The 13491-nt window shown below is 44.3% G+C and overlaps 1 protein-coding gene across 1 annotated transcript in view; it reads right to left on the bottom strand.

The window, feature by feature from the left end:
- LOC143830357 (cytosolic phospholipase A2 epsilon-like) overlaps positions 1-9680 on the bottom strand; it is a 59565-nt gene extending 49885 nt beyond the window's left edge. The window contains exons 1-4 of the mRNA XM_077322776.1: positions 9610-9680; positions 4898-4967; positions 1258-1394; positions 1027-1143 (exon numbers count right to left, since the gene is read on the bottom strand). Coding sequence (XP_077178891.1) covers positions 1027-1143; positions 1258-1394; positions 4898-4967; positions 9610-9636 — 351 coding nt within the window. The 5' untranslated portion in view covers positions 9637-9680. The remainder of the gene's footprint in view (positions 1-1026; positions 1144-1257; positions 1395-4897; positions 4968-9609) is intronic.
- Positions 9681-13491: the final 3811 nt, after the last annotated feature.

Below are 13491 nucleotides of genomic sequence, written 5' to 3'. Positions count from 1 at the left end.
ATGCAGGAAGATCTTGACACTACTCTGCAACCTACGCACCAAGGACTACACCTAATTTGGGACAGGTGGAGCACAACAAATTGTGACAAGCTCTTAAAGAGATAGGAATATCAGAGCATCTTATTTGTCTCTTGAGAAACTTATATGCAGGTCAAGAAGCAACAGTGAGAACCGGGCATGGGGTCACTGATTGGTTCAAAATTGAGAAAGGAGTTCGGCAAGGCTGTATACTGTCGCCTTGCCTATTTAACTTGTATGTGGAGCACATCATGAGAAAGGCAGGGTAAGATGAGTCACAAATTGGGATCAAGATTGCAGGGAGAAATATCAACAACCTCAGATATGCAGATGATACCACTCTAATGGCAGAAAGTGAAGAGGAACTAAAGAGCCTCTTGATGCAGGTGAAAGAGGAGAGTGCAAAACTTGACTTGAAGCTCAACATGAAGAAAATAAAGATCATGGCATCCGGCCCTCTCAGTTCCTGGCAAATAGATGGGGAAGAAATGGAGGTAGTGACAGATTTTATTTTCCTGGACTCCAAGATCACTGCAGATGGGGACTGCAGCAAAGAAATTAAAAGACGCTTGCTCTTAGGGAGGAAAGCTATGGCAAATCTAGACAGCATCCTAAAAAGCAGAGACATCACCCTGCCAACAAAACTGCATCTAGTCAAGGCTATGGTCTTCCCAGTTGCAATGTATGGCTATGAAAGTTGGACCATAAGGAAGGCCGAGCATCAAAGAATTGAGGCTTTTGAACTCTGGTGCTGGAGAAGACTCTTGTGAGTCCCTTAGACTGCAAGGCAAACAAACCGGTCAGTCCTAGAGGGGATCAGCCCTGCCTGCTCCTTAGAAGGCCAGATCCTGAAGATGAAACTCAAATACTTTGGCCACCTCATGAGAAGAAAGGACTCCCTGGAGAAGAGCCGAATGCCATGGTGTTGCGATGGGTCGGACACAACTTCGCACCTAACAACAACAACATTTAATGATGTTATCTTTCTAGTGCCCTGCTGTTTCTTACTTTTTGGTCCAATGGAAATGTGAGGCAAATAGTTTCTCCAAGATGAATTTTAGAAACATCAAAAAGAACAGTGAGAAGGCAATTGTCTTCATCGTGAACCTTCAACTCTAAAACGTTCTGCAAAGAGAAGTAAAAAACTTTTAAGAGTTTGCTCTATTTTGTTCTTTGCATAAATAAGGGAGAAATTATATGGCATTACATGTGAAGTGTCCCTCAGAGATTATGCCTTACTTTGATCTCCTGCTGTACCCTGAAGGTGAAGGTTTCATTCCATGTTGGATTCTGGCAGTCCTTAATAGCCTTGGTCTGGACCCTTGCAAATGAAGCCGTTGGCAGGAACAAGCTCACATAACAATTAGACTGGCAAACTGTTTTTAAAAGCAGAATACAGCCATCATTATAAAGATACATTAAATCACAAATTTATTTTTATCAAAACCAAGATCATACACATTATATAAAAGAATAATATATAGAACTCCCAGTTGTTCTTTATTGAGTCCCATTTCAATGTTCCTCAGAGATCTGTGTTTAGGTTACATAACAAAAATCTGTAAACGTGAGATAAACAAAGAGTGACTACAACGGAATCCTAAAAAACAAATAGGGAAAAATATTTATCATATTGATGTCCCACTTTATCTCCTTAAACTTGAGGTAGCAAACAATGCAGAAACAGGTATCAAACAAAACAGAACAATCAGCAGTATAAAAGCACCACAGTCTGATCTCCCCAAACCAATTTACCTTCCCCCAGATGCCATTTTGAAATGACTTTTGTACACTTCTTTCTGATTGCAGGAAACAAGAGGGCCCTCTGGAAGCACTCTGTAAATCGTTCCTAAGGACTGGTTCTGTCACTAAGGCCCCCCCAACACACACACACACACAGAGACTGTTATGGTTCTCAGATGGTTCTCAGAGAGAGTACCACTCAGAAAAGGCTTTCCAAACAGCATAGCTGTCACATGAGAGTATACACGGGAAAGTTCGTTAATCGTAGTAGTAGTATTAATCAGCACTTTGATATGAGTCCAGATGCAAATGGGTAACCAGTGCAGTCAATAAAGCTTGATCTTTAAAGGGATAAGAAACCTTTGGCACAGTTCTTTATACTCTGTCTTACTCTATATGGATCACACAGAATATGACTGAGACTATGAAAAGCTTGTATTGATGAGAACTCAATAACTCTTGAGAATAGTGTGCTGATGAAGTGTAAAAGAAACTTTGCTTTATCAGAAGCACATCTACCTGTCTCAACCAGGTTAAGAAAAGACATACAGTCAAGCTTTTTGGAATTCTTTATTATTGTGATTAATTGATACCAATTCCTCACTGGGAGCACCACTCCAGGCTGCCACTAGATCATTGCAATGAGGCAGCATGCCCTGCCACTTCCTGTGTCCCTGTGGTGGACCTCATACAGCGGCATACACCATCTGCCCTAGATTTCTGCATCTCCATGACACAGTCGGGGCAGAAAGGTTCTGCCATATGGAGAGGGGGGGGGCAGTGGGGAAGGGGGGTTATTTGTAAGAAGATGGGATTGTGTAACAGCTCAGACAACTGAGAGCACGTGGAGAGAGCTACTGGGGAATGTTGCTGCTGACCAGGTGAGGCTATTGTGCTGCCTGGGTGAGGTGATTGCTGGGTAATTGTTGGGAGGATTAAAAAGGGCTGCTCCTCGCCAGAGGCAGAGCTCAGACAACTGAGAGCACGTGGAGAGAGCTACTGGGGAGAGTTGCTGCTGACCAGGTGAGGCTATTGTGCTGCCTGGGTGAGGTGATTGCTGGGTAATTGTTGGGAGGATTAAAAAGGGCTGCTCCTCGCCAGAGGCGCGAGCATCCAAGAAAAGTGTGTATCCAACTTTTGCTTGAAGGCTGCCAGTGAGGAGGAGCTCACCACCTCCTTAGGCAGCCTATTCCACTGCTGAACTACTTTGACTGTGAAAATTTTTTTCCTGATATCTAGCCTATATCATTGTACTTGTAGTTTAAACCCATTACTGTGTGTCCTCTCCTCTGCAGCCAACAGAAACAGCATCCTGCCCTCCTCCAAATGACAACCTTTCAAATACTTAAAGAGGGCTATCATGTCCCCTCTCAACCTCCTTTTCTCCAGGCTGAACATTCCCAAGTCCCTCAACCTATCTTCTTAGGGCTTGGTCCCTTGGCCCCAGATCATCTTCGTCGCTCTCCTCTGTACCCTTTCAATTTTATCTACATCCTTCTTGAAGTGAGGCCTCCAGAACTGCACACAGTACTCCAGGTGTGGTCTGCCCAGTGCCGTATACAATGGGACTATGACATCTTGTGATTTTGATGTGATGCCCCTGTTGATACAGCCCAAAATGGCATTTGCCTTTTTTACCGCTGCATCACACTGCCTGCTCATGTTTCGTTTACAATCCACAAGTACCCCAAGGTCTCGTTCACACACAGTGTTACCTAGAAGCGTATCCCCCATCCAGTAGGCATGCTTTTCATTTTTCTGACCCAGATGCAGAACTTTACACTTATCTTTATTAAATTGCATCTTGTTCTCATTTGCCCATTTTTCCATTGTGTTCAGATCTCGTTGAACTCTGTCTCTATCTTCCGGAGTATTTGCCAGTCCTCCCAATTTGGTGTCATCTGCAAACTTGATGAGTAGTCCCTCCACCCCCTCATCTAGATCATTAATAAATACGTTAAAAAGTACCGGGCCGAGCACCGAGCCCTGAGGTACCCCTCTACTCACCTCCCTCCAGTCTGATGAAACACCATTGACAACAACTCTTTGAGTGCTGCCAAGCCCACCAGTTCTCTCCCCTCAACAATGCTAGGGAGTTCTATGTGGCTCCCAGCCACTGCTGAGGCCTCCCACAGCTGCCTGACACAGGAGGAGGAGAAGGTAGTTACTTTATTATTACGGGGGCGGGGGATTTAAATACCCTAGATATTTCGTAACATTTTAAATTTTACTGCAAAACGAGGGGTTCCCCCAATGGCAAACCACCTCTGAATGTCTCTTGCCTTGAAAACCCTTGAAAATCCATCATACCACTTGTGTCCTGAGCAGGTACTTCGGAGACCGTCTCTTCATTCTGAAGCTCAAGAAATCACCATCCCAAACATCTACAAGCCATTTTTGAGAGCTAGGAGTCTGTCCTTGTGCTAACTTTTACAAACATCAGCCAAAGCATCTGCCCCCAATAAAACTTGGTTTGTATCCATAATGACACACCAACTAAAACTTGTGTTGTTTGCCCTTCAGTGGGGGACATGCCCCCAATAGGGAGAGGGCATTATCCCACCGAAGGCCAGTTGTGGATCTTCCCTGCCCCATCCTTATCCTTCTTCACCTCCTCCATGCCACTTCTGGGCCATCAGAAGGGAGGGAAAATACTTGGCTCCACTCTATGGCAGAACAGTAAACTGGGAAGCAGGGGTGGAAGAGGGTCAGCCACCCTTGTATGTGCTGCATCTGGAACACCGGCCCTGGGTGCTCTGTTGTCCTGCCATCCATGGAATGGGAGGAGGCAGGCTGGCCATGCTCCATTGTTCCGCAGGTGTAGTGCCGGCCCTGATGGCCTGGCTCACCTTGCTGAGCTAACAATCTCCAAGGACTCCAGCTAGCCAGGGAGCAGGAGGAGGCAAGCCAAGCCTTTCTCCCTTTTCTTGCACCCAGCTGAGCCAGATCTTGTGAAGCCTTTTAGTGAGCCTGCAGAATGGGGGACTTGTGTTTAATATGCAGTTCATATTGTAATGTATAAAATCTAACTTAAACTATGCATTTTGTCTGATTCTTCATTCCAGTCTAAGGGGAAAAGACTGGTACTGTCTAGAATCTCTTAAGAGTTATCAGTGATTTTGTACAGGATACTCACATACATCTGTCATTTGTAGATTTTTTATTTGTATGATTTTCACAAACAACAAGTTGCAAGGAAATGCCATCTGCAAAACAATAACAAAAAGTTTTATTGAAGTAGGTGTCTCTGTTTAATGGTCAATTGGTTTAGCTTCCAAAGGAAAATCCCAGGTTCATTGGAGACAAAGCAAGATAAAAGGTACTTACAAATGTGGTCGCAATTAACCTCTTTTTGGGCAGGGTTGCCTTACTTAACCTGAGAAAACCAGATGTTTCCTAAAAGTGCCACCAATACGTGGAAATAGTTTTAAATGTTCATACCTTACAGGTATGTAGAGTAATAAAAAAATTCATGTGTACTAGAAGTTAAGCCTGCTGTAGGCAAAATACAGTAGGCGCTAGCAGCATGTCCCCTCCAGCCCCCTCCCGCCCAATTCCCCAGCTTCAGGGCGGGCAAAGGAGCCAGGCCGCTGCCCGGCTCGTTTGTCTGCCCTGAAGCCTCTCCACACACCTCTCCCGCCCAATTCCAAAGAAGCCAGTCTGCCACCCAGCTCCTTTGGCCACCCTGAAGCTTCTCCCGCCAACCCCTCCTGCCCGATTCCATGGCTTCAGGGCCGGCCTTGGTCGGAGAAAAGAGTAGGGTTGCCGCGTCCCTGCTGTGAAGCCTCACCCGGCCGTGCGCTCAGCTCTGAGGCCGGGAACATCTGGGCTGGGCCAAGGGGCCAATTGGGAGCCACGCACTGCACGGCTCCCAATTGCCCCTTGGTTCCAGACTGACATTCGGTGGGTTGGCTATTGGGTTTTCTTCAGTGTTGAATTTGGTCTTGACCGATAGGCACTGCAGATAGCCAATATGTAGAAATAGACATAAAAATTCTGATATTAAATTAAATGTCAGATAGTATTCTTTTAACTGCAGTTTCATTTGAGCTGGTTTCAGAAACAGGACTCTGAAATATGGTGAACAAACAATTCTGCATTTGACAGTGATGAGTGTTTAGCATACTGAAGTGTGTACATCATTCTTGGACCTGTGATATACTTCAAATTACGATGACTGACAGAACCATCCACTTTCATGTCCTAATCTGCAAAAGTGCCCTTGAATTTAGCAGGACTTATGTAAGAGCTTGGTATGGTGATCCAACAAAAGAAACCAAGGTCAGGGAGTTCACATTCAGAAACTTCCACAGCCTTGAGATTGCTGCAAGCCTGTTATGGCAATCTAATCCTCTTCCCTCCTTCATGCACATAATTTTCCTTTTTTCTTCTTTCTTGCAGAACTATTTAATTTCTTATTTGTTTGTCTATGACTGTACCACCCAATCACTATATATATTGATGCTAGCCCAGTCCAGGGAGCTGAGGAAAGAAACAAAAGTCACATTCTTATATTCAACTTATGATCATGATATTGCACATAAGAGGCTTTTTGAAAGTTCAAAAAAACATTTTATTTAACTTAGTGGTGAAAAGGTCAGGGGGAAGCAAAGGTATGTATGAGGTGAAATCATAAAGTTAACATGGCTTCCTTCTGGTGTATGATATATGAGGTGAAACTGAGGTAATTTTGTAATCATGGTAACTCCAGATAATTTCCTGCTAACAAATAAATGTTGACTGGCAGGTGGCGACTGTACCAATGAAGACACGACTCCAGGTTGGCATATAAATAGGCCGCAGCCGTTTATAGACAAAACAACCCCAACAGAAGGTTGGCCTGATGCCGGTAAGGAAGCCTGACCCTCATCAGTCGTCCGGCTACATGACATGTACCGCGGCACTTGGACTCCATGCCTCACTCCCAGCAGGGAGGATGGGACACCTTCCGCGGCGGCATCATCTGGGAAGCGACCACCTAGGGACCCAAAGGGCGTCCACCTCCATTGGTGTTCCCTGGTCACTTGGCCTGGGCCCCTGGCCTCCCAGCCGGGTAGGCTGCACCTTATTGAGACCCCCAATCTCAGGGAGTTCCATGTGCAGATGGGCCTCCCTACCAACAGGCTCCCTACCGTGCATCACCTGCAGCTGCGACAAATAACAAACAAACAGGATGGGTGGGCGGGTTGCTGTCAAGTCAGCGGCCAGCGCGAAGAGGAGGGAGTGCGAGTGCGCCGGCCTATTTAAGGCCAGGCGCCTAACCCCTGTGCCTCTGCTCTGCGGCATGGCCTGATGACGTCACAGGAGTCGCACCTTGTTGGGCACCCCCGGGGCGTCAACGGCAGCCACGCTTAGCCGCGGCCACTATTTTCTGATATTCAAAAAGGTCTTTTAACTTTCTTTTAGCTTTGGAAATCTCAGTAATTCATTAAATCTAGAAGATAGGAGCATACAACCAAGTTCCCAAAATCCTTTTATAGTCACACTAGGGGCAAAGCCAGTTGTATCCAAGAATGCAACGGGTGCTAGAGCTTGGCAGTGGGAAGAGGAACGGGAGGAGTTGTCCAGTCTGTAAGGGCATGGGGTTGAATGTGTGTGTTGTGTGGGGGGTTGTGGTGGCAAATGAAGGCATGGTTGTGGAGATAGTCAGCCTGTGAGGTATGTGGGACTGTGAGAGGTCTGAGAGAACTGGGAATGGGCCGGAGTGACCCAGCAGGCCTCAGGTGTCTCTAAGCATTTTCCAATCGTCTTCCCTTTCTCTCCTCATAGCAGACTCCCCATGAGAGAAGTGGGGTAGAGAGCCTCACAGGGAAGCTGGCAACCCTAAGAGGAAGACTCTCTGTGCACAGCAGTCTTGACCTTAGTAAGGTTTTTAATAGTGTTTTTTTTTTATTTGCCAGGCCAAATTTTTTTTTTGTTTGCCAGGCCAGTTCTCTCCAGCCATTTCTTTGTTCACTATTTACAGTTTCATGCTGTAAATATTTATTTAGATCTTCCTGCATTTTCCAGACTCACAGGACTGATGCTGGTCTGCTTGTCTGCACCCCAGAATACAAACAGTCACTGGTAAGGGCTAACCATAGCCCATAGCCCAAGAGGGACACACCTGCACCACTCCCTCCCAACTGCAGGCAAAAATGGCTCCTTTGAAGGCTGGACTCTGAGGCATTATATGATTTTGAAGTCCCACCTCCAAACCTCCAGGAATATTTCCAACCCATGGGCAGCCAACTTCCAGGTGGGGCCTGGACAGCTCCTGGAATTACAGCTCACCTGCAATGTATAAAGATCAGCTCCCCAGGCAGAAAGAGCTACTTTGGACAGTGTTGTGGTAGAGAAGAAACATTTAAGGCCTCCCACAAGGTTCTTGTTGAATTGAAAGACTTGAGGCCTACTGCACAGGGTTATTGTGCAGAAGAAACAGGAGACAAAAGAACCAGTTTCGTCTACAAAATAACGCTGTGCAGTATCCACAAATCTGCAGAGAGTGGCAAAGATGAAAGACACATGGCTTGGCTGTGTCTAACCCCCGGCCAGAGCAGTATTTTAAGTGAGAAGGGGCTTTTCTGAGGCATTCCTGTCAGCCAACTGTTTGGCACAAGGGGAAAGCCCCCCCTCAAAAGGAAGGCCCACCCCCATGCCCTCAGACTCCCCTGCGTTGTTCTTGCAAATGCCTCCCTCCCCTCAGTCAGGGGCTGTCAGAGGCTCCTTCGCAGCAGGCCTGAAGGGAGGGGGAGGGGGAGCACTCTGCAGCCTCCTGCCAGCTCTGTCAGGGTTCTGAGTCAATTTGCAGTTGGACATGACAGTTAGGGCAGCCTTGGGGTGAAAAGGGCTGGCACAGCCTGTCCAAGCCTCTGTTCTCATCCCCCTTGGCAGCCCTTCTGACGTCCTCTCCCTGCAGTGGTCAGGAGCAGACTTGCAGCCATTTCTCCAGATTGCCCTGGAACTCTGGTCTGTCCTGGTGAGGGCCTCCACTTGTCAGTCTGGGGCCAAGGGGCCAATTGTTCCCCCCCCCCATCCCAGACTGAGCCCACCCCAACACCCCTCACTGTTTTATTAAGAGGGAACAGATACCCAGGAATCACTTCTGTCTCCCTTTACACTGGACAGGGATTATTTCTCTTAACTAGAAGCAATTTCTCTTTTCAGTTTGAATAGAGATCCTCTCTGATCCTCTCACTCCTTTTACCTCCTTTCCAATCTTCAGTCAGTGCTAAACTGTCTCTTCTTCAACTGTCAGTCCCCAACTCACATTTCTTAACTGAATCGTTCCACAGAATCTGAACAGCCTGTCACTCAAAGGTTCTCAGACACTGATAGGCATTAACCCTTGACAGTAACATATCTCTTGCTTGGTGTTCATAAAGTACAATGCCTCATTGTCCAGCTCAAAAAATTAAATAGAATTATTCTGCTTCAAGATATTTTAACAAAAATCTGGCAAGATGTTTTAACTTAAAAAGCAAGGATATAATAATAGATGTCAAAGACAATCCCCATTTGTTAACTTTGTTTCTATATATTATCACAGATACTGAATCCAGGAATTACAGCAGCAGCATCTAATTCTTTCTCTTTAAGGCCATATAGATAATATTATTTTCACATGCATAATACAAAGCAGTAAATTGTCCTACTTTCTTCTATTATATTTATATTTGAAAACAAAAGTATTCCAAAAGTAGCCTGTCGAATTATATACATCATAAGAGAAGTTTAAACAGGTTCTGTTTCTTACAGACTCTAGAAGTCATTGAAATGGAACCAATAAAATATATATTTCCCTAAAAAAAATACCAGGTTTAAAATATATAGAATATAATGTTATTTTTAGCCATGCTTCCTTACCTGTTTAACACTGTCAGAATATTCCATTGTCTTTTCTGTTTCTGGTAAGTCAACTTTCAGTGGTACTTGTACATTAATACTTTGCAAAACTACTTCTGGAAACACCTTGCAAACTGACAGGTATTTATAAGCTAGTGTGTGATGAATACTCCCATAACCCCACCCTCTTTGACATTCAAACAAAAAGAGTAAAGATCTAGCTGAGAGGAAATGAAGGCCAAAGTAGTTTGTGTATAGTTGTATTTAAATTCTTATTCCTAGAAGCTTTTTAAATCAGGAGAATCATCTACATATGACTTTGAACTGAGTAAGGAATTAGTCATTTTATCCGTTCAGAATTATATCCCTCTCATTGGCTCCTTTTATCATCAAGACATTAACAATGGAATCTTTTAATTCCTGGGAGAAAAGCAGAAGGGAAGGGGGAAATCTTCAGCAGATAAACCGCTGCTAAAGAGCCAGTTTAGGGTAGTGGGTAAGAGCAGCAGCTTCTAATATGAAGAACCAAGTTTGATTTCCACTCCTCCTCCGCATGCAGGTGAACTTGGGCCAGTAACAGTTCTCAGAACTCTCTCAGCCTCACCTACCTCACAGGTGTCTGTTCTGGGGAGAGGAGGGGTAGATGATTGTAAGCTACTTTGAGATTCTTTCAGATAGTAAAAAGAAGTGAACAACAAAAAAACCTCATTTCTTCTACTCTAAAGAAAGGCAACCCTAGATCTCATAGAAAAAACAGTGACTTTGGAAGGTGGAGTCTATGGCATCATACCATTATGAGGTTCCTCATTTTCTCAAAACCCATCTTCCTTAGACTCCACAACCCAATCTCTAGTTTCTTTTCATTTCATTTGCCCAATAACAGTTCTAATGATTGATGTGTATTCTGATGGATAAAACACACACACTCAAAGAAGCAATGTTGATTCAAGGATTTATTCCAGTTTTAACTCTAACCAAGAATCACAAATTCATTTCAGGACATGAATAGCAAAACGTTGAATCACTTTGGCTTTTTTTATTTGGATTTCAAACCTTCCTGACAAACTTGCTGATCCATGGAGGGAAACCTCTCCACAGATCAGCTACTTGTCAGGCTGTGGGAGGTGGGCAATTCAAACCACCACCCCCGCAGCCCAACCAATAGTTTATCCAGGGAGCTGACTAACAGATCCTGCTGCAGAGGCTAATCCCAGGCTTCCCCATTTACAGTTAAGTTTACCCCTAGCTGTAAAGGAGGGAGCACAGGACTAGCCCCTATAGTGGGAGTTTTCAGTTTACTTGGCTGTAAGTGGAGTCATCTCCAACCCAGCTGGCATAGAGCTGTCAGCTCCCCAGATCAGCAGTTTGTCAGGCTAGACCGCCCGACAAACAGCTGATCCATGTACAGATACCTCTCCAAATATCAGCTGTTTTCTGGACAGCTCATTCTGAAAAAAATCAGCTTTCTTAAGCTCAGTTCCTCAGGGCCTGTAAGACAGAGCTCTTCCACCAGGCATTTGGCTGGAGCCAATGAACATCTGGACAACTATTAACATCTTGGGCTCTCTCTACATGGATACCCCTCTTGGAAACTGAAACTGAGATGTTCTGGGCTTGCCACACAGTGAGTAGGATTGTTTTATTGTGTATTTAAATGCTGTTTTTATGCATATTTGTTATGCAATATGTTGTGAGCCACACTGTCAGCATCAACAGGAGGGATGGGGCATTAATTATAAAATAAATAAATAAGCTGAACCCGAGTCCCAGATCTAAAATTGAGAGTCAAGGATTCAGGTTAAGCCAAATCAGGCTCAGGTCAGTTTGATATTTTTGCATACCCCTGTCTATGACCTAAGGCTGTATAACAATCTGAAATTTCAGCAAAGGGGACTTCTGGAAGGGCTTGGAGTCTTTCTGGCCTTGTAGCAGACAGGCCAGCAGTTTATTGGGCTGCAGTGTGGGGGTGTCAGCCCCTCACCCAGACTCTTTGACCTTGTTGGAGCAAGCTGTAGGCTAGGATCATAGGGTGAGTGCAGAGCTGGCTTATTCTCCTCTACATCCCAACAAACAGCTGAAACAGGAAACTTTTGGTGTCCTCGTACTGTAAGCCTACGGATTGAAATACATTATTACATTTTCATTTATTTTATCCCACTCCTCTGAAAAAGAATCTTCCATTCAGACAACTTCTTAGACACATATTAACACTGATTACAAAGATTTTAAGAAGGCTAGTAAGCATTTAACAAAAGCTTTGATAGAATACGGTTACCCAGTATAAACTGTTTTGACATCTATTTTATAAAGCTGAGAGTATACCGCATGAATGTCTGTAAGTAGAAACATACCCTGGGTAGAACTGCCTGTTCTTTTGAGTTCTCCATCAGCTCAAAAATATTATTTATAAACAGTGGCACCTTGTAGCAGGTACTGAGGGTTGTGAAAGCAATCCTGTGATGGCTCGGCATAGAAATCATAACATTAATGATTTGAAAACCCCCACGGGAAGGGGGGATACAATATAAACATTGGAATGAAACACATGAGTTAACGGAATGTATGAGATTTATTGGAAGGGTGACCAGCAGCCCATTCTGCACACTTTCAATGTGCTTTGGCAGCTGGATTTTCCTGTGCAGAACAGGAAAATATACTTCTAAAATGCATTGAATGTGCATTATCCTTTGTGTGCAGACCAGCAGGCTCATGGTGGTTTACAAGTATAATCTGCCTAAACTTTTAAGCATAAGGTTTTGAAGGCAGGGACGCACAACCAGTCTCCCAGACACTGGAAACAGGAAGCTGGTTTTAATCTGCTTGATCAAAGCTGAGGGTTGGAATTCTCTGTACAAGCTCTTGGCTGTAAATGCTTTCACCTCCTTATTTGTCAGCTTCTGCTGACTCTGGCCTGGCTATGCTGACCTATTCCTCCTCTGAGGAGTCCTCAACATTGCTGAGACCTGGCTGACCCATGACTCCCTGATTTAACTCCCTGCTTTCTGCTCTTCATAAGTTATGATGAACCATAACAACAAACTTCATTAAAATTTGTGAAAGTTCTTCAGTTCCCAAATATTGTTTCACGAACCACAGAGCAGCCAAAATTCACGATGAACTTTTGTTTGGCAGCTTATCGGTAAAGGCCTGATAATATTCTGTGGGAACACCATCTAGTTCAGGTGATTTTGTTAAAGATTTAATAGAACTGTTGGCAGAATAATTAACACAGCAAGGCTGTACAACCTGTATTGAGGAGTTACCATACTTGATCGTAAGGAAGAGAGACAAAGATAGGGCCTAATTACATCTCTAGGTAAGAGAGTGCAAATGCTGAAATGTGACACTACCGAGAAGGAGAAGGAATAACAGGAAAGAAGGTGCTGTCTTTGCTGTCCTATCTAATTATCTTCTTGCTGCCCCCTGCATGGTCTGCTTCTCTTCTTTGTACTTCAGACATTGCCTATTCCAACAAGAACTACTTCTATTGTTAATGGATTGCTTATCATATTTGTATCTTCTTTAGTTACTGGTAGTATTTTCAGCTTCTTGGCATATGTGCTGCCGAAGTAAGCACATATTTTCAGCTTCTTAAAATAATCATTTATTCTTTCTATGTCTAGCAATGTGGATTTTAGTGCTGCTTCCACATGACGCCGGCAGCAACTCAGAGCTCTCCAGTGGGTGGCATGGGTTTTCATCAGATTTGCTTCACAATGAGGGAAATTGCAAAATCACAATTTCCCACTTCTTGTCAAGCTTCCAGTTAGGGTGCAAACGGGGGCAAGAGTGTCTGGAGGGAGAAATGTGCAACAACCTTGGTAGTGATTTGTACCCACCCACCCCTCTCCATTTTATGCTCAATTTTTTTTTTAATAGCATGGTCCACTTAGCTACAGGATT

This window comes from Paroedura picta, chromosome 2 (genome assembly GCF_049243985.1).
Source record: "Paroedura picta isolate Pp20150507F chromosome 2, Ppicta_v3.0, whole genome shotgun sequence".
In the NCBI taxonomy this organism is placed as follows: Eukaryota; Metazoa; Chordata; class Lepidosauria; order Squamata; family Gekkonidae; genus Paroedura; species Paroedura picta.
The sequence above is the reverse complement of the archived record's forward strand: the minus strand, read 5'-3'. Positions and strand labels throughout refer to the sequence as shown.